Source organism: Neolamprologus brichardi, chromosome 3, assembly GCF_056152115.1.
Source record: "Neolamprologus brichardi isolate AB-2024 chromosome 3, ASM5615211v1, whole genome shotgun sequence".
NCBI classification, from domain to species: domain Eukaryota; kingdom Metazoa; phylum Chordata; class Actinopteri; order Cichliformes; family Cichlidae; genus Neolamprologus; species Neolamprologus brichardi.
The window spans coordinates 56,418,373-56,438,208 of NC_142106.1; the positions used below are offsets into that span (position 1 = coordinate 56,418,373).

Genomic DNA, 19,836 nt, shown 5'->3' on the forward strand with positions numbered 1-19,836 from the left:
CTTTGTGTCTAACATCTTTTTGTCTCAGTTAAGGTTCTCGTCTAAATGTGTTTGCTGTACATCAGCCTCACAACGGCACGACTAACCGTCTCATTAACCCTCATCCAACCAGCATGTTTAACATACGAGGACGAGCGACTGAGGACCACAAGAGTGAGCTCATGTTAAAAAAATGGTAACATATTTCTTACTTCTGTAACGATTATGCAGTATCTAAAGAAAAAAGTAAAACTGTCTCTGCAACGTTGCAGTGGCCTATGCTGCAAGTATGAAATGTATAGTTTAATCTATCTTACAGCTTTTATTAAGTTTAATCCACATAATTACTCAGAAAACCTCACTGGTATCAGAGCTTTCAGTCATTTTAAGTATCATTTGCACAGGGAAGTTGTGTGTAAATATGGACAGAATCAGATCAATGCCCACCAAAAGTGAGTCTGATTTATCGAGACAAACTTTAACGTGGCTGCACGCAGAAGCTGAAACAACCAAAGCTAATGAAAGTAGTGGCTGACTGAAGACGACTGCAGTGACCATACATGTAAAGGAGGAGCTTGGACTCAAACAAACGTGCTCCTGTGCAGCACGTCCATCAGGTGACTGTAATGTCACAAAGGGTTGTTCTCCGTCTTACCAAGAGTGAGGACAGGCAGGTAGAGCGCCAGCACCACGGGCAGGCGGCTGTTTGGAGCTGTTGTTGAGTTGAGTGGACACGACTGGGAGGCCGTTTGCTCAACATAAGGCAGCGCCTGATAGATGGTGGCAGCTGAGAGAGAAACAAAAAGGGGAACAAACGCTTCACTTGCTGTGCTTTCACTTCATTCACTATCACAGTGTTATTGGCCTGTGTGTCGCTGATATACACAACGTTCCTCCAGCACTTCTGCTTACAGCATAATTATCATTATTATTATCATTTTTATTATTATTATTATTATTATTTTTATTATTATTATTATTATCATTATTATTATTTTTATTATTATTATTATTATTAATATAATCATTATTATCATTTTTATTATTATTATTATTATTATTATAATCATTATTATCATTTTTATTATTATTATTATAATCATTATTATCATTTTTATTATTATTATTATTATTATCATTATTATTATTATTATTATTATTATTATTATTATCATTATTATTATCATTAGAGACATTGTTGAAGTTCTGCCTTCAGAACAGTCAGTCTGTCCACAACACTGGAACAAATGTGGATGTTTGCACTTCAAATATTTCGATGTGAGTGTGTGTGCACGTTCATAGCCATGTGTGTGACTGATACACACATCATCATTGTTAATATTAGTATCATGTGTGTGTGTAAATACGCTCCCTCCTCAGGCCTGGTGTTATGGTGATCACCATGAACCAGAACACCAACGCCCGGGTCACGGGCCGGTGCCTGAGTCGTTTGAGGCTCCGCTGTGACATTTGTGGGTTTCAGGGTTTTTATTGTTACTCTGGTTTTTTTCCTGTGTTATGAATAAATCTTCGGTACTGGTTTCATTTTGTTGTGTTTATCTGCAACACCTTAAAGGCCGGTCTGTGGTGCCAAAAAGGTTGGGGACCGCTGGTGTAAATAATGAAAACTCATTAAAGCTCCAGTCAGATATGCTTGGTTGCCCTGTTTTTTTTTTTAAATGTACTTAATTTTTCGATTATTATTAAATGAAATAAGTATTTGTTTTCTCCTTTCTTGCGTATGTGCAGTTATAACTTTATCAATAACTACTCTTATTGTTCATGAACTACGGCGTGTCCCTTTCAGACATCACCAACTTCATATTTTCCATCTAGCAGACAAATCAAACATCATGGATCAACATGTCACAAAGTGGTTTCTTTTTCACAGAAATAACCAAAAATATTTCCACTGCGACCTGATATCAGTGGATCCTACACTGGAATGTAAACTGGCTGTTTAGGGGGAGGGTCCCTGCCCTGGGTATCTGCTTAGAGGGAAAGTAAGACGTCATGGTTTAAAAATGTAGATAGTTTGACACATTAGTAAAATAACTGCATTAGTGCTGAGAGGTCAGGTCCAGGGAGTGCTGTTCAACTGTAAGGAACTAAAAGCTTCTTAAAGCTCTGCATCCTGTGTGCTTTTAAAACGATTTATCAAAGTAAAGTTGAAGTTTGAAAAGCCGATGTGTTTGTGCATCACTGTAAAACTACATTATTGGGTTCAAACGCAGCTGCGTTCTTATAAAACCTGCGGTGCGTACCGGAGGAGGTCCAGGACGTTCCAGAAGAAGAGCTGCACACACACCACCGGTTTACTCTGCAGCTCTGAACCAAAACAACAAAAGTGAACAAGTGTGTGAGACTACAGATTCTAGAATCAGAACTGCTGATTTCATTACTCTGAACTTTTAAAGGCAGGTTTTGTATCTGAGAGCAGGGACACTTGCTGTGTTTAGTGTGACTCGTCTCTGCAGAAGGTCAGGGCTCTGATAGTTACAGTTAGTGGGTGACTTACTGGGCAGGTGGATCCTGAGTGTCTGTTGAGTCAGGGTTCATTATGGTCCTGGTTGCTACTGGAAATAAAGAAACAAAAGGAGGGTGTGTTGTTCAGGAAGTACAGACTGTAGCTCAGCAGGTAGAATTACTAACTGGAAGGTTGGAGGTTTGATCCCTGGCTGCTCCAGTCTGCACGTCACGGTATCCTTGGGCAAGACATGGAACCCCGACTTGCTCTCCGATGCATCCATCATAGTGTCATTGTTAGAAAAAGAAGTGCTTGTGTGAATGAAGCACGCTGTATAAAATGCTTTGACTGCTCATATAGAAAAGCAGCTTATAAGAACTGGTTCATTTTCCAGATAATTCCACTATTAAGACAACAGACATTTGGGAGGCTTTCTCCTGAGAGTAACACTGAAAGTCTTGCTGCTCCTCCACAAAATGAACTCTTCAGTTTAGCTTTGATTAAAGACACAGCTCAGCTAAACACAACTCAAACTAATCTACACTATTTTTCTTTATTACGCAGCATTTTTATAACTATTTCCAGATGTTTCTAAAGATGAAAACAGAATTAAACTCCAGCCTGATCCGTTTCTGAGGTTCCTGACTCTGAACGTCCCTCAAACGCCTCTCTGATCGTTTCCTTCCGTCGCTTTTACTTTCGCTTTCGTGAATGTTGTGGCGCAGTTGATCGTCTCCATGTTAAGGTAACGTTAGCAGTCTGTACTGTTTTCCTGGCTAACATCAGCTGTGTGCAGCTTAGTTTCAGCATAAATCTGCTTCGTTTTATGTGAGATCAGAGTCTGGGAATGAGACAGAAACAGTTAGTTGATGATCAGCAGCTGAACTCAGAGTCGATGTTACTGTGGATCCACTGACTGATGACTGTAGGCAGCTTCTCCTGCCTCCATCAGTCTGTGGATGTATGGGCTCAAATTGTGGTCATAAATATTTTGTACTTGTAAATCAGGATTTGTACTTAACCAAGAAATACGTGTGAAACTCTGCACTCAAGTTTCAAGTTACTAGTACGTCCCTATTTTTCTTCCTTACATCTGATTGGCCAATGTCATGTCAATCACAAATTTAACAATCCAATCAGAGAACAGGTGGGTTTGGCTATTGGAGGGCTGCTTTATGAAGCTTCGGGTCCTTGAAGGGAATAAATGCCCCTTTTCATGCCAGCCCAGCGTTTTCCTTCATCACTAGGAAGGAAAACAGTCTGTGGTTGTCCGAGTTTTGTGATTTTTGTGTCACAGGTTTACGTGATTAGTTAGCAGTTAGCATTAGCAGCACATGCTGTGTCCGATGTGAAAGGACCTTTATGCTGCGCACTGTGACTCACAGCAATGTGCCCGGGTCAGCCCTGACTTTGTGTTAAACTAAAGTACTAAACCTAGTGACCTAAAGTAATAATGGTATTTCTAACCACTGATATACTACAACTTTATCCTTTCAACAGCTGCTGAAAGTTAGGGCACCTAACATGACATTGACCAATCAAATGAAAGGAAGAAAAATAGGGTCAAAATTTGTACTTGTAACTTGAAACTTGAGTGCAGAGTTTCACACGTATTTCTTGGCTAAGTCCACACACAATTTTTTTTACATATACATATCCTGATTTACAGGTACAAAATATTTATGACCCCAATTTGAGCCCATAGGTGGATGTTGATTAACTGCTGACAGTGAGACAGGGGTGTCCTTGTTGCTTTTCCGAAGTCGCTGCCAACACTTCATCTATAAAATGCATTTCTCTGCTCATTCGCTATAGTCTGCTGTTGTATTTGTATGCAGGTTATTTTCCTTTTTCAGTTTAACTGGTGATATTCATTCGTGGGTTGAAGGTGAATGCGCTGATGTTAGTTCATAAATTCTGCAGAGTTAGTAAACTGGCTGTTTTTGCTCAATAATTCAGGCTCTGTTTATTGTAGTATAACACTCATAGGACACGGTGTCCTGCTGCACACACACTGCACACAATGACAGCTGCAGAGTTCGTGTCTGATGTATTAAGTATGAAACACTGTTGGGCTAAAATCTGGTCAGAATGAATCCAGGTGCAGGTGTGTCAGTTTAGGACCACTGGACTAACATCCAAGTGCTCACAATATAAAGTGTATTCTGTAGTAACATCCTGGTGCTGCAGCAACAGTCCCACATGGAAACGTCAACAGTCAAACTCAAAATCTCTTTTTGTCAACAATAAAATGACAGCAGACCAATTTGAACAAAGTTGGTAAAAAGCTTCAGAAATTAGTAAAATATTAAAAAGTGTCTTGATGCTCAATCATCCAGGTAAGGGTTAGGTAATGCTGTGATTGCAGACATTCCCCAACTCTCTGTGAATGGGACTCATGTCCATTGATCAGTGGTTGTTGAACAATGGCCATGACCTCCCAGCTATTGTGCAAATGTCCTGTTTATAAGGTTGGAAACCTGCAGTCAGCTGAGACTGAAGGAGTCACCTGGATGAGTCATGAAACGTTTCTCCCACTGAAAACATCCAGATGAACAGAATCAACTTTTGGGGATTAAAACGTGTCTGAATTAATCAGTGGGTGCTGAGTGGGTCAGTCAGTGTGTCTGCTGGGCTGATTTGTGTTTCCTCTGCAGGTGAAGGTAGAAAGTGTGTGTGAGCTGATGTGAATTGAGCAGCATGGATCAGTGTGAGGACAGAGAGGAGGGAGTCCCTCCCTCTAAAAGCACTCTGTGTGGGGAACATGAGAGCCAGACCAAAACTCAGAGGTGAGATGACCATCTCTAACTGTCCATGACTCTTCTCCATGTCACAGCTCAGCACTCACATCACTGCTCCATCATTATTCACACTCATACCTCTGTGTGTGTTGTTTTAAAGCCCAGAGCTGTGGGGCGTACCAGGCTCAGCTGGACATCACCCTGAAACTAATCCAGAACCTGGACCTGAACCCAGCTGTGTTTCCTTAAAGAGCAACTGGTCGAAGAATTTTGATATAAACTTTAAAGGCTGTTCTTCTGCTGCTGAGAGGTAATATGTGTCTAGATGTTGTTGCTGACTCTGTATTTTTGAATAAATCCTCATGTTTAATATCAGCTCAGCTCTTTTTCACACACATTTCTATGTTGGTATGTGAAGCGGTGTGTGTTGGAGTGTTTCCACAAACACAGCAGTCAGAGTGGAAAGAGTGGATGTTGTAGGAGGTGTTTGTGTAGTGAAGAGGCTGAGTGTCTGTAGGACTCCAGCTGCTCCAGCAGGTGTCTCCTTTGTGCTTTGCTTCAAACACAGTGTAGGGAGGAGCTTCCACTCAGGTGTTTCAGGTGTTGCTGGATGGAGGAGGACAAATAGTTTTTCCCTTCAGTGACACTTCAGCAGCTCAATGTTCTGGGGAGATGTTTGTCTTTATGAAGGTTTATGGATTATTGTTCTTACTTTGGTTAAACTGAGCAATACATTTTCCATCTAACATTTAAAGTAAATTTCCAGGTGAAAAAAAAGATCTGCAGCTGCAGCCTCTGTGATGTTTCACAGTCTGAAAGTAACAAATTCAACCAGAGTTCAAACAAAGGCTTAATATACGTGTGTATTTGATATAATGCCAACAAGTACAAATAGGTGTTCTTACAGGTCTTAATCATAGAGCTCTGATAAGTCTGGTGACTTTCACAGTCAGCAATTTTGCTGCCTTTTATTTTATATTGGCCTTTTTAAAGCCCTTCAAATGCTCCACATTCATACAGAGCTTTTAATAGCAAACTCCTTTACAGTCCTTCTCCTCTCACACACGATCACACGACTGATTTGTCTGCAGCAGCTGTGTTACTGCTAGTATTTTATTATGTGTGTAATCTCCTCATATTGTTCCTATGGTTTAGTTTGACTTCCTTCTGCAAACTCAGCTGCTCTGTTGCTGATACACGTCTCCATGAATATGATTGATCAGATGCTGCCAACACCATGTGTTTCATGTGAACGCTCAGCTGAAACCCTGGGTTGACTTATCGAGTTAATAACAAGCTTCACGTGACTGTGAATGCTAAAGTGAATCCAGATCAAGGAAAGAGACCCTGCTAATGTTGGACTCACTTCTTAGTGTAGATCCCAGGAGGAAGTTCAACATAGCCAGCCATTCTTTGTGCTAGCTCGACCAAACCTGAGACCACAGTGCAGGATAATGATTATCATCTGTCTCTGTCAAGGACATTTAAAATCCACAAATAACAAAAATAATTATATTTGATCATTAAAAATATGTTTTCAATTGAAAAAGCTTGAGCACACTGGTGGATTACAGAAACATGAAAACTCGTTAACAGTAAAGTTAATTTAGGCGTAAACAAAGTGTCAAACATACTTAAGTAGAAGGACTGATGTTTGTGTTAAAATACCCTCTTAAAGCTGAAATACTGATTCAACTTTCTCCAAAAGTTGATTCTGTTCATCTGGACGTAGCGTTTTGTGGGAGAAATGTTTTGTCTCTCATCCAGGTGACTCCTTCAGTCTCAGCTGACTGCAGGTTTCCAATCTTATAAACAGTACATTTGCACAATGACTGAAACCAGCCCACTGAAGGAACAATGGGCTGGGAGGTCAGTTCCTTAATCTTAATTATGCAAATTCTCATGACCATTGATCAATAACCACTGATCAATAACCATGAGTACCATTCACAGAGAGTTGGGGAATGGCTGCAATCACAGCATTGTAAGATGGTGACAGATGTACCCTTAGGCTCCCTCCTCGATTCAAAGATGGTCTTTTCACGTAAATGCCCTCCTTGACTCTGCCCTCAAACCAGCGTTCCTCCGTGTCCAGGATGTTACATCCTCATCATTGAAAGAGTGTCCACTGGCCTGTAGGTGTGAATAGACTGCAGAGTCCTGGCCTGACGAGGTGGCTCTTCTGTGTTGTAGCCAGAGGTTGTTTGGTTTCCCCGATGTATAAATCCTGCCAATCCTCCTGCACTTAACAGCGTACACTATGTTACTCTGTTTGTGTCGGGGGACCCGATCCTTGGGGTGGACCAGTTTTTGGTGCAGCGTGTTTTGGGGTTTAAAAGCCACAGAGACCCGGTGTTTAGAAAAAATGCGACTCAACTGCTCCGATACTCCTGACACATACGGGATCACTACAGGTTTTCACTTGGTCAGTGGTTGTCCTTCTCTCCTGGATCGGCTGGAACTTTCTTTAGGTGCCTTTCCAGCTTTGACAAAAGTCCAGCTGGGATAACCACATTTACGCTACGTCCAGATGAACAGAATCAACTTTTGGAGATTTACTTTCCTGGATGATTGAGAATGCATCAAGATGTTCCTCCTAAAGTGTTATTCAGTGCTGTGACAGTCAGCTGCTTCAGCTGCTGCTGGGATGGGCTGTGGCAACGAGAACAGAGAAAATCAAAATCAGAGTTTTTCTCTGAATTAAAAGGAAACAACAATATATTCTACATGGTGAAAGTGATGGTTTATGGTGTTTGGTTCTGTTTTTCTGTATTTATGCAGATAAAGTGTAAACTCAGATGAATTATACCATCAAATGTTAAAGGAAAATATCAGGATGAGTGTCTGTGAGCTGAGAAGGACGTGAAGCGAGCAGTTTATCCCAGAGCTGAAGCTGCTCTGTGTGCAGAGATGAGCTCAGATTCCTGCTGTGATTGATCAACAGGCACAGAAATGTAGACTTGTAGTTATTACTGCAGTATGGTCACAGCAGATACTGATAAACATGTATTATGAGGATGGATGATCAAGTTTCTCACTCTCTCCTTTAAATCTGTTTTTTTCTTCTTCACAGTTTATCTGTTAATTTATTAATGAATAACACTGAAAGAGTTTCTGTTATATTTCCCCTTGAACATCACCTTATTAGGGCGGCATTAGGAAATAGCCCCCCTCCAAAGAATGAATAAATCAATGATGATAATAATAAAAGGATTAAAAAGCAGAGCTCAGAGTGGTAGAATGGTCAAACATGGATCCACGGGTGGTTCAACTGCATTTGGTGACGTGACTAAAGCAAATCTTTCAAATAATCCCACCATCAACGGGATGTTGTCTCCTTTACTACGGTTACTTTACTTGGTCACCGTGTGAATTTCTTTGAAATGAACCAAATTCTTTTATTTGTTGGTTGTTGCATATTTAACCTCTACAGTCAGGAAAGGAGGAGATGAGGCCTCAACAATGTTGGGTTGTAGCTGTGGTTCAGGTTAGAGTGAGTGTCCATGGAATAAATGTAAGTCAGTGAACTGGAAACATGACTGTCTTCAAACTTTTTTTTTCTTTTTATAATGAGTCTAATCAAAGGTGGACAGAAGTATCTCCACTTTGACTTTTCTGTGTCACCATCAGAGCTTCTGCACAGTGTGGAGAAAGATCCAGAAGCAGAGCTGGACTGCAGACAGCCAGTCAGAGCAGCTGTGTACAAAGTAAGACTGAACATCTGTCTGCTGATGGACTCATTTCTGAAAACTGGACTTCTTGTGTTGTTCAGACATTGAAGAGTTTTATTTCTCTTTAGTCTCATTGTTTTTCTTTCTTTCAGCAGATGTTGGTCTGCAGGAGGTTTTAGATGAACATAAGATCAGTCTGAGGAGGAGATGTGAACGTGTGACTGAAGGAAGTGATGAAACAGGAAGTAGAACCCTCCTCAACAGGATCTACACTGAGCTCTACATCACAGAGGGACAGAGTGAAGAGGTTCATACCCAACATGAGGTGAGGCAGCTGGAGACAGCTTCCAAGATGGATGCCCTCCATGACGCTCCAATCAGGTGCCAGGACATCTTTAAAGCCTTACCTGACCAACAGAGACCCATCAGAGTGGTTCTGACCAACGGCGTGGCTGGTATTGGAAAAACCTTCTCAGTGCAGAAGTTCACTCTGGACTGGGCAGAGGGCTTGGAGAACCAACATGTCAGTGTGGTGGTTCTGCTTTCATTCAGGGAGCTGAACCTGATCAGAGATGAGCAGTACAGTCTTCTGGAGCTGCTCCATGTTTTCCATCCAACATTACAGAAGGTCACAGCAGAGAAGCTGGCTGTCTCTCAGCTTTTGTTCATCTTTGACGGCCTGGATGAAAGCAGACTTTCATTGGATTTCACCAACAGGAAGCTGCTGTCTGATGTCACACAGAAGTCATCAGTCAGCCAGCTGCTGACAAACCTCATCCAGGGGAATCTGCTTCCCTTCGCTCTCGTCTGGATAACTTCCCGACCTGCAGCAGCCAATCAGATCCCTCCTACATGTGTTGACAGGTTTACAGAAGTACGAGGCTTCACTGACGCCCAGAAGGAGGAGTACTTCAGGAGGAGATTCAGTGATGAAGAGCTGTCCAGCAGAATCATCTCCCACATGAAGACATCCAGGAGCCTCCACATCATGTGTAGTATCCCAGTCTTCTGCTGGATCACTGCTACAGTTCTGGAGCACATGTTGACTACAGAGCAGAGAGGAGAGCTGCCCAAGACCCTGACTGACATGTACTCACACTTCCTGCTGGTTCAGACAAAGAGGAAGAAGAACAAGTACCATGAGGGATATGAGACGAGTCCACAGAAGCTGACGGAGGCTGACAGGGAAGTTCTTCTGAAGCTGGGGAGGCTGGCGTTTGAACATCTGGAGAAAGGAAACATCATGTTCTACCAAGAAGACCTGGAGCAGTGTGGTCTGGATGTGACAGAGGCCTCGGTGTACTCAGGAGTTTGTACAGAGATCTTCAAAAGAGAGTGTGTGATCTTCCAGAAACCAGTCTACTGCTTTGTTCATCTGAGCATCCAGGAGTTTCTGGCTGCTGTCTACATGTTCCACTGTTTCACCAACAGGAAGACAGAGGTGCTGGAACACTTCCTGGGAAAAAAATACTATGAGTCCTCTTTGCATGATTTCCTTAAACGAGCCATGGAGAAATCCCTCCAGAGTAAAAATGGCCACCTGGACCTGTTTGTTCGCTTCCTTCATGGCCTCTGTCTGGAGTCCAACCAGAGACTCTTAGTAGGTCTGCTAGGTCAGACAGAGATCAGTCCAGAAACCATCCAGAGAGTCATCAACAACCTGAAGGAGATGAACAGTGATGAAATCTCTCCTGACAGAAGCATCAACATCTTCCACTGTCTGATGGAGATGAACGACCTCTCATTATTTCAGGAGATCCAAGAGTTCCTGAAGTCAGAGAACAGATCAGAGAAGAAACTCTCTGAGATCCAGTGCTCAGCTCTGGCCTTCATGCTGCAGATGTCAGAGGAGGTTCTGGATGAGTTGGACCTGCAGAAGTACAACACATCAGAGCGGGGACGACAGAGACTGATTCCAGCTGTGAGGAACTGCAGAAAGGCTCGGTGAGTCCAGATGTGATCATTAACATCATTGATCAGTGTAGGTTAGTAGTTTAATTTTGAAAATAAAATCAGATTGTAACCACAAAGTGTTTGTGTCCGTACGCTGCAACCTTCCACACCATCCTTTATCGTACAGACTCAGCAGCAGCTCCATGGATCCCAAATCCAAGAGTGGAGAACAGATTTGAAGTGTGTCACATCCATGCAGTCACAGCTGTTTCCACCATGTTTCCACTGATATTAATCCTGTTCAGTGACACGTTTCATATCAGTGAATATGTTCTTTAGGACGTCCACTGACATGTTTAAGTGTCCTGCTGGAAATCACTCAAATCATCCATGAAATCCATGAAAAATCCTTTTAGTGTTTCTAACTTCAGCCTCTGTCCTCTCTCTCTCTCCATCCTCCTCACTGCTTCTTTCACTGATAATCACACAAACATCGTATTCAGCTACAAAATAACACAATACTATCATCTGATGATCATTATTATAAGAGCAGGATCCATATTTGATATCAGAGTAACACACTGCTGGGTTATGTGCAGTCATCATCAGTGACTGTGGGTCAAACAGAAGCTCTCTGATTGGTTGCTGACCTTGGTCACCTGTCCACTCTCACCTGTGTGTGTTTGCTCTCTCTTTGCTGTCTCCATCCTCTCTCTCCTTTCTCTCCCTCTCTGTCTTTGTACCGTCACTCAGGTCCAATGGAAACAGTGACATTTACAAACCAATCAAAGACAAACTGATCCATGTCAGGTTATAACAATATTCAAAGTGAATACAGGCTGCTGCTGGACACAGACAGGTAACATCATTTTGACTTGCTGTCACCTGGATCTGGACTCACAAACACTGAAGCCCTGAACGGGAATACAAATCATTTTCTACCAACTAGAGACACACCAGCAGATAATGGCTCAGAAAGCTAAAATGAGCCAATCATTTCTGTGTTTAGTTCCTGAAATCAGATCTGATATCAGCAGCTCTGAGTTCATTCATCATTATTGTCCAGTGATGAGATTTCTGCTCCGTTTGGTAACAGTCAGCAGGTTTTTCCTGCGTGTGGACGTGAACAGTCGTACCTGACAGCAGGTAGCAAACAGAGATCATCTTTCCAGCTGGAACTCTTCACTGAGCTGAACTCATTCAAAATGTTCTGGAGTCAAAACAGGAAACAGTCCAAATGTGTGTCTTCACTCTGACTCTGGATCAGATCTCAGTGACAGACTGTGGACATTATGGAAGCCTAAATGTGACACCATCTTCCTCCTTCATCTGCAGATTAAAGCCAAACAAAGATTCTCATTAAAAGTCTGCAGGTCTGAGAGAGACTCAATCGTTGTGTCATGTCAAACACAGTAAGAGGAGCTGAAGCACAGATGTGAAGAGCAGATTCATCAGATTATGACCTCACCCTGTTTTGTCTTCATATACATTCAGTCTGTGTTTATAATGCAGATTTTCTGCTTTTATAATAACACATTTTATATTTTCTATCATCACAGACTGAGTCTGTGTCGACTCTCAGAGTCTCACTGTGAAGTTGTGGCCTCAGCTCTGAAGTCCAACCCCTCCCATCTGACAGAGCTGGACATAAGTAGAAATTATGACCTCAAGGTTTCATCAGTGAAGCTTCTGTGTGCTGGACTGGAGAGTCCAAACTGTCGACTGGAGACTCTGAGGTGAGTTCACTGACTGCGGCTGTTGTTGTTTTTCTATATTTCAGGTCTTTGTTTGATGTTTGAAACTTTCTTTAGTTCCTAAATGTTCAGGATGTGTCTGAAGACAAATGTGAAGAAGTATGAGTGCTTTCAGAAATGTTGTGTCTTTCCAAACGACTGAACAACAGTTTTTCCTTTTGGCTCCAAACAGAAGTGACAGACTTGAGCAGGGTTCATTTAAAGGCTGACAGAAGTGGAGTGGTGACGGGGAGATGTTTGACAGGACAGTGTTTCAGCCTCCACAGGTTCATGTTGTGCTCCATCAGTCAGTGAAGATGAAGTCAGTGCTGATGAGGCTGTAGAGTGTGTGAGAGATGTGAGTGAGGATGATGAAGATCTGATGATAGCAGATAAAAACAGGCTGCAGAGACTTTGAGCCATACAGGGCACACAGTGTGTGTACAGAACAGCTGAAATCATTATGGAGGCCTCACTGGAATATGGAAGCATCACAGTACAGCTTCAGTGAAGCATTAAAGTCTCTGATATGAGATGAGAAATGAAGCAGCCAGAGCTTTTTCATGAGTGGAAATCCACTGTGACTGTGAGCTGCTGCTACAGCCTCCAGATTAGCCAGCAGCTCATCCTGCTCAACATTTTCTCACCAACTTTAATGGAAGTGTGATGTTTTCAGCTGGAGTGATGGTCAGGGTGGCCTCCCTCTCCTCTTCTTCTCCTCTTCCTCTTTCATTTGTAAAGCCACTTCTGCTGATTTCATTCATTTGGAAGTCCTGTAGCTGAGTTTGGGAGAGACTAACAGCCTCGGCAGCAGAGGGGAGAAAGGCTGTAACACCACCACTTTACTCTGTTCTACCTGTCACATCATTTTATCAGGAAACAAATATGCTCATGTTTTTATTATGTTTGTCTTGATGTAAGAAGATCACATGGTGCTTTTTATTATTGTGTTGGTTTGTTTCCTGTCTCTTGGATGGAGCCCAGCTGTGCGTGGCCCCTGGGCCTGTGGTCAGAGTGTGTGCTGGAAAATCTGGCCCAGGATGAGGCCAAACTGACATGGGATGAAATGTCTGTCACATAATTGACCTTAGTGTAGTTTCATTTCTGCACAATTTAAAAACAACCAAAACTTTGTTCTGTCTTTTCTATGTTATACTGTAGACTTTCTTTGATACTGTGTCCAAAAGGAGCAGCTTTTACTTTGAAGGGGAGCCGTCTCTGTTTCCTCTTCAGGTTGGATGATGGAAGCAAACTAGTGTGTGATGTTCTTTCAGTGTTGCACTTTGTAGACGGTCCCTGAGCACTGGTCTCACAGCCAGCTGCACATAGAGACCAGTGTTGTTAGTCCAGGTCAGAAGATGACTTGTTGGAATGAAAATGAGCTTGTAGTTTGTCTGCTTTAATAATGTGACTGGAAAAAGGTGTTGGACTTCAAATATGTCCATTTCTTTCACACTTCACCTTTAAAAGTGAAGCCTTGTGGTTCCTGGAAGGAAAAACACGACTTTTTCAAGTCTTTGTCCTGTTTTTATGATAAATGTACGACTTTAATGTGAAACATTCAGAGTTTTTTCTCTTGTTGTGTTTGTTTGAAGCTGCTTCCTGTTGGCTTCAGCTGTTTGGAGTTTCCATTTTCTAAACTTCTACATTCTGAACCTTCTTCAGCTCTGAACAGATGATGAAACACTGAATGATTTCAAGCTCACACTTTGTCTAATAAACTTACATCTTTCATTCTTTATACAGATTGAGTCACTGTGGTTTGTCAGAGATCAGCTGTGATTATCTGGCAGCAGCGCTGAAGTCCAACCCCTCCCATCTGAGAGAGCTGGACCTGAGCTACAACTACAAGCTGCAGGATTCAGGAGTGAAGCATCTGTGTGGTTTTCTGGAGAGTCCAGGATGTGGACTTGAAACTCTGAGGTCAGTCAGCATGTTTTAGTTGTGCTGAGATGAATATGATGTGAAAGTTGTGCTGACACTAAACTGCAGACATCAGGCTGATATTATACTGATCCACACTGAGGATCTTCATGGTAAAGTCTGTTTTCTTCTTCTCTGGTTTAGTCCATTGACTGCAGCAGAACAATGTTCACATTTCAAACAGTGATACTCAACGTATGGCCCGCGGCCCACACGCGGCCTGCCCACCTTTCCTAATTCAGAGAGTGGGGACCCTGATTAACTGTGTAGTGTTCTTCCTCACAGTTCTAAGTATCAGACACAACAATGAATAATCCACAGCTGACTGTCTTTAGCAGGTCAAAGGTCACAGCACACAGCAGACAGTGGGAAATATTATAATTCTGATCATTTATCAGCACATATCCATATGTATAAAAACAAAGCTGACACTGTGAGACTTGATCAGAGGTGTGATCATCACAGCAGAGGCCTTTGTGTCAAAGTCACTGAGGATCAAAGAGAAACACATGAAGATGATTTTCCTGTTCTGGCTTTTTATAGCAGATAACCTTCAAAATATTCTGCAGTCGATCAAAAACTGAAGCAAACCATGAATCAACATGTGAACATGACCTGATGCTGCTGAAGTGAAGCAAAGTTACAGAGGTTTGATTACAGACACAGCTGAGAGTTTGTAATCTGTCATCATTTTAAAAGGTTTAAATTTCTTCAGTATTGAACAGCAGAAATGAGGCTTTGTTTTCAGAGGCCGACAGCAGTGAACACAACAGCAGACTGGTGCGTAATAAGCAGTGAATAATGCAGAAAACAGATTTTTGAAGGTAAACTGTTCTTGAAGTACACTGAGAGAGAGAGAGCTGTGCAGGAAGTAAACGTCAAAGTCAGAGAGAATTCATGACGATGTTCATCAAACGTAAAGTGTAGTTTGGATCTTCTTTTGCTGCTGGTTCAGTCAGTTTTGGTTGGAGACAGATGAAACCTGCAGCTTCAGGATCTGTGAGCTGTCCACTTTCAGCCCCGACGACGTGTCCGTGTACGTGCCGTCGAGTGAACGATCCACGCTCTGTGTTTCCATCTTTGTGTGTTTAGCTGCTCTCATTTACTGTTTTATCTGTTTGGTTGTTGTTGAAATACTTTTGGGAGCTTTAACCTGAGATTCTGGCAAAATACATTTATATTAAAAATCGATTCCGGATTGAATGAATCAACATCGCTTTATTCAAATTAAAACCATTTAAATGGGAACATTAATTTTTTACACCCGCCTCTAATGCTGGGTAATGTCTGCTGGTCCATGTGCAGCTGGCTGTGAGGCTCAGGGAGCATCTACAAAGTGCAACACTGAAAGAACATCATCCATAAATATTGATTAATAACTGGACTCTCATACAGCGAGACTCAAATGACTCACCTTCCTCAAAGTCCTCAACAACATGGAGATCGGTACCTCCCTGTATGACGAGGAGGGCACCGGCATGATGACAGTAGATGTTTGTGTGAAAGTGCTGGAAGCAAATTAGTTTGTGATGTTCTTTCAGTGTTGCACTTTGTAGACGCTCCCTGAGCACTGGTCTCACAGCCAGCTGCACATAGAGACCAGTGTTGTTAGTCCAGGTCAGAAGATGACTTGTTGGAATGAAAATGAGCTTGTAGTTTGTCTGCTTTAATAATGTGACTGGAAAAAGGTGTTGGACTTCAAATATGTCCATTTCTTTCACACTTCACCTTTAAAAGTGAAGCCTTGTGGTTCCTGGAAGGAAAAACACGACTTTTTCAAGTCTTTGTCCTGTTTTTATGATAAATGTATGACTTTAGTTTGAAACATTCAGAGATTTTTCTCTTGTTGTGTTTGTTTGAAGCTGCTTCCTGTTGGCTTCAGCTGTTTGGAGTTTCCATTTTCTAAACTTCTACATTCTGAACCTTCTTCAGCTCTGAACAGATGATGAAACACTGAATGATTTCAAGCTCACACTTTGTCTAATAAACTTACATCTTTCATTCTTTATACAGATTGAAGTGGTGTGGTTTGTCAGAGATCAGCTGTGATTATCTGGCAGCAGCGCTGAAGTCCAACCCCTCCCAATTGAGAGAGCTGGAGCTGAACTTCAACAACAACCTGCAGGATTCAGGAGTGAAGCATCTGTGTGGTTTCCTGGAGAGTCCAGGATGTGGACTTGAAACTCTGAGGTCAGTCAGCATGTTTTAGTTGTGCTGAGATGAATATGATGTGAAAGTTGTGCTGACACTAAACTGCAGACATCAGGTTGATATTATACTGATCCACACTGAGGATCTTCATGGTAAAGTCTGTTTTCTTCTTCTCTGGTTTAGTCCATTGACTGCAGCAGAACAATGTTCACATTTCAAACCTTCAAAGAAGAAGAAAAATCCTCCACTGGATAATTCACTGTGAAACTCTCAAACTCTTCATTCCACCTTAAAGTCTGTCTGACACTGAAATCCAAAGCAAAATGTCCGTTTGCTTTACAGACAGCAGTCCAACACAAACATACACACATCATCCAAAACACAGTCCAACATCCAAATCTCCTCCACTGCCAGCATGAATGATGGGAAAGAGAAGGAGGAACACTCTGACATTCAGGGTTAGAATGAGTTTCATAAAGCAGACTGTGAAGATCAAAGCTGCATTAGAAAGCTTACATGAATGAATGAGTGGACAGAAGTGGACAGAGATCATCTGAAGCACTTCAAAGGCTTTAAATCAGCACATTTCTCTTTATTCTTTATCAACTCTGTTAGTTTCTCTCAGTTTTCTGTGGAATGAAGCTAACAGCAGGCTAATAAGATGCTGACCAATAGGTTTCTATTAAAGGTTGTAATTTTGAGCTCCATCAGTGTCCACGCCTGTTGCTCAGTGGCTGCCTGAGGACAAGCCAATGACACTGCCTCACTTTGAACCACTCTCCATAGAGTCATCCGTATGTTCAAAGCACGATGCTAGGCTACGTGTCCGCCTGGCTCCTCTTCAGTTGGAAAAGGAGGATCGTGAGAGGGAGTTCCAGCTAAAGAAGGAGTTGGAGCTTAAGTGTTTAGACGCAGAGCTTGCCAGAGCCAGGGAGGTTGAATTGAAAAAGGTGGAAGTGGAGGCGGAGACAGCTGTTAAGTTGCGACAGTTGGAACTCCAGCAGGCTTCCCTTCCTCCGACTGCCTCCATTCGGCAGGCAGAGGCACCATTTGATGTGGGGAAAAACATTCGTCTGGTTCCAGTGTTTCGCGACACTGAGATTGACAGTTATTTTGAGTCCTTTGAGCATATAGCCGCAGCCTTGCACTGGCCACGGGATTCGTGGGCTATTTTGCTATGATGTAAGCTGGTAGGTAAGGCTCAGGAAGTTTTTTCCTCATTGTGAGCTGAGGACAGTCTGAAGTATGACAAGCTGAAAAATGCCATCCTGCTAGCTTATGAGCTAGTCCCAGAAGCTTATAGGCAGCGTTTCCGGGGATTAAAAAGGGGACAGGGGCAATCCTACCGAGATTTTGCAAGGAAGAAAAGTGTGCTTTTGGATCGGTGGTGTGTGTCCAGCAAAGCTGCTGACCTGGCGTCAATACGTAAATTAATGCTGATAGGAGTTTAAGAACTGCGTCTCCGAGCGCATCGCAGTATACCTCAGTGAACATAAGGTGTCCTCATTACAGCAGACTGCAACACTGGCTGATGAGTTTGCCCTCATCCATAAAACTAGTGTTATTAAGCACGACCGACGCAATGCCTCAGTGAAGGTTAGCAATGTGCCAGCTGTGCAGTACCCAAGGAGCAAGGTACCTGTGTCCCGTCCCAAGGTGAAAAGAAAGTGTTTCTTCTGTTTCAGGTCTGGCCATTTGATAGCAAATTGTGAGGCCTACAAACAGAAACAGTTGGTCTCGAGGGCTAGGAGTGTACCAGCTAGCAAAGCTGATACAGGCGTGGTTTCAAGAGCCAAAACAAAGCTCTGTTTCTTCTGCCACAAACCTGGCCACCTGGTTGCTAACTGTTTGAAAGCCCACTCAAAGCAAAAAGGTTCTGCTTTGAAAGGAGTCAATCGTGGTTCACAAACGGACGAAGTTGCCAGTCCGAGACAACAATTGGAGCATAATTGCTCGGTGTCAATTGGTCACTGTCAGAAATCGACTAATTGTGATCCGCCACCTGTTGACCGTCTTTCAGGTCTAGATGACCCGCCGTGTGATAGATTGTGTGTGACACAACCATTCCAACCTGCACCTCTGGCTAACCAGCATGCCTGTCGCCATGACCTAGCAAAGAAGCGCCTGAAAAGTGTTTCAGTAAGGCCTTCTTCTAGGCCTTCTTCCGCTGGGTTCTCCTTATGTAATGACTCGAAAAACATCTGGCTGTCACTCGAGACACTATTTTGAGAAAATTGAGCCAACCCCATTCAGTGTTTTGGACCCATCGAAAAGGTCTTGGCAGATTTGGCAGGCTATGCCTAACCGTTATTATGGTGCATGGTAAGTGATATGTTTAAAAGTTGGGTAGGACATTCTGTGACAATCCACTGGTTTGTATTTATGGGAGGGGGTGTTACGGCCCTAGCTGGGCCTCCTGAAACTGCCCTTGTGTGGGCGTGGTGTTTTTCTCCGCCTCCTCCTCTCTTGCCACTCCTACCCCCTCTGTTTCTCTCACTCTCCTCTCTCCCCAGGACACAGCTGCTCTTGGTTAGCCTCGTTTGCCACCTGAATCCAGTCAGCAATCACCTTTGAGGCTATTTAAGCTGGGGATGAGCTGTGAGTAGGGTGTTTTTTTTTCTCTGGTGTTCCCACATTGGGTGTCGACGTTGTCAGGAGAGATCCTATAGTGTGGAAGCAGTGTGCAGTGTAGCTGCTTCACGTGAGTAGTGTGGGCTTGTGGGCCTCGGCAGCAGTAAAGCTAGCTGCTGCTAGTGACAGGGTGAGCTTAGTGATGGGCAGATGAAGCTTCATGAAGCACTGAAGCTTTTCATCCAATTGGTTCACCCCAGCGCAAAGCTTCTTGAAGCTTCATTTGCTCTAGTAGGACACCTACTGGACGTAAAAATATTAGTTGGCATGAATTTGAAGAGTGTGGCCTTTTGCACACAGCCTGTAAATGTCAACAACAAAAGGAGTGTGTAAAACATGTATATTGTAGTGATGCAGTATACTGTGTATATTTATACTGGCAGTATGGAAAATGATCATTTGGAAATGCTTAAAATGGAAATGATCATTTACTGTGATGTGAGGTGTGGTTGGGGTGTGGACAGTGGTTGTGCTTTTGTAACGTTGAGGTATGGACAGCTACACACTGAGGCCTCAGTCCTGCTTGTTCACATTTTATTCTGTAAAAACTACATTTTCACTGCTTTTATGGCCTTTTTAGTGGGGAGAACATAGCTAGGATTTAATGATTTAACAAATCTTTTACATCCTTTGTCCTCCACAATGCT

General features: G+C 42.7%; 1 protein-coding gene across 1 annotated transcript in view; it reads left to right on the plus strand.

Moving 5' to 3' along the window:
- Positions 1-19,836, plus strand: part of LOC148105932 (NACHT, LRR and PYD domains-containing protein 3-like) — a 129,045-nt gene that overhangs the window by 67,548 nt on the left and 41,661 nt on the right. The window contains exons 9-10 of the mRNA XM_087838910.1: positions 14,231-14,407; positions 16,421-16,477. Of these exons, the coding sequence (XP_087695036.1) occupies positions 14,231-14,407; positions 16,421-16,477 (234 nt within the window). The remainder of the gene's footprint in view (positions 1-14,230; positions 14,408-16,420; positions 16,478-19,836) is intronic.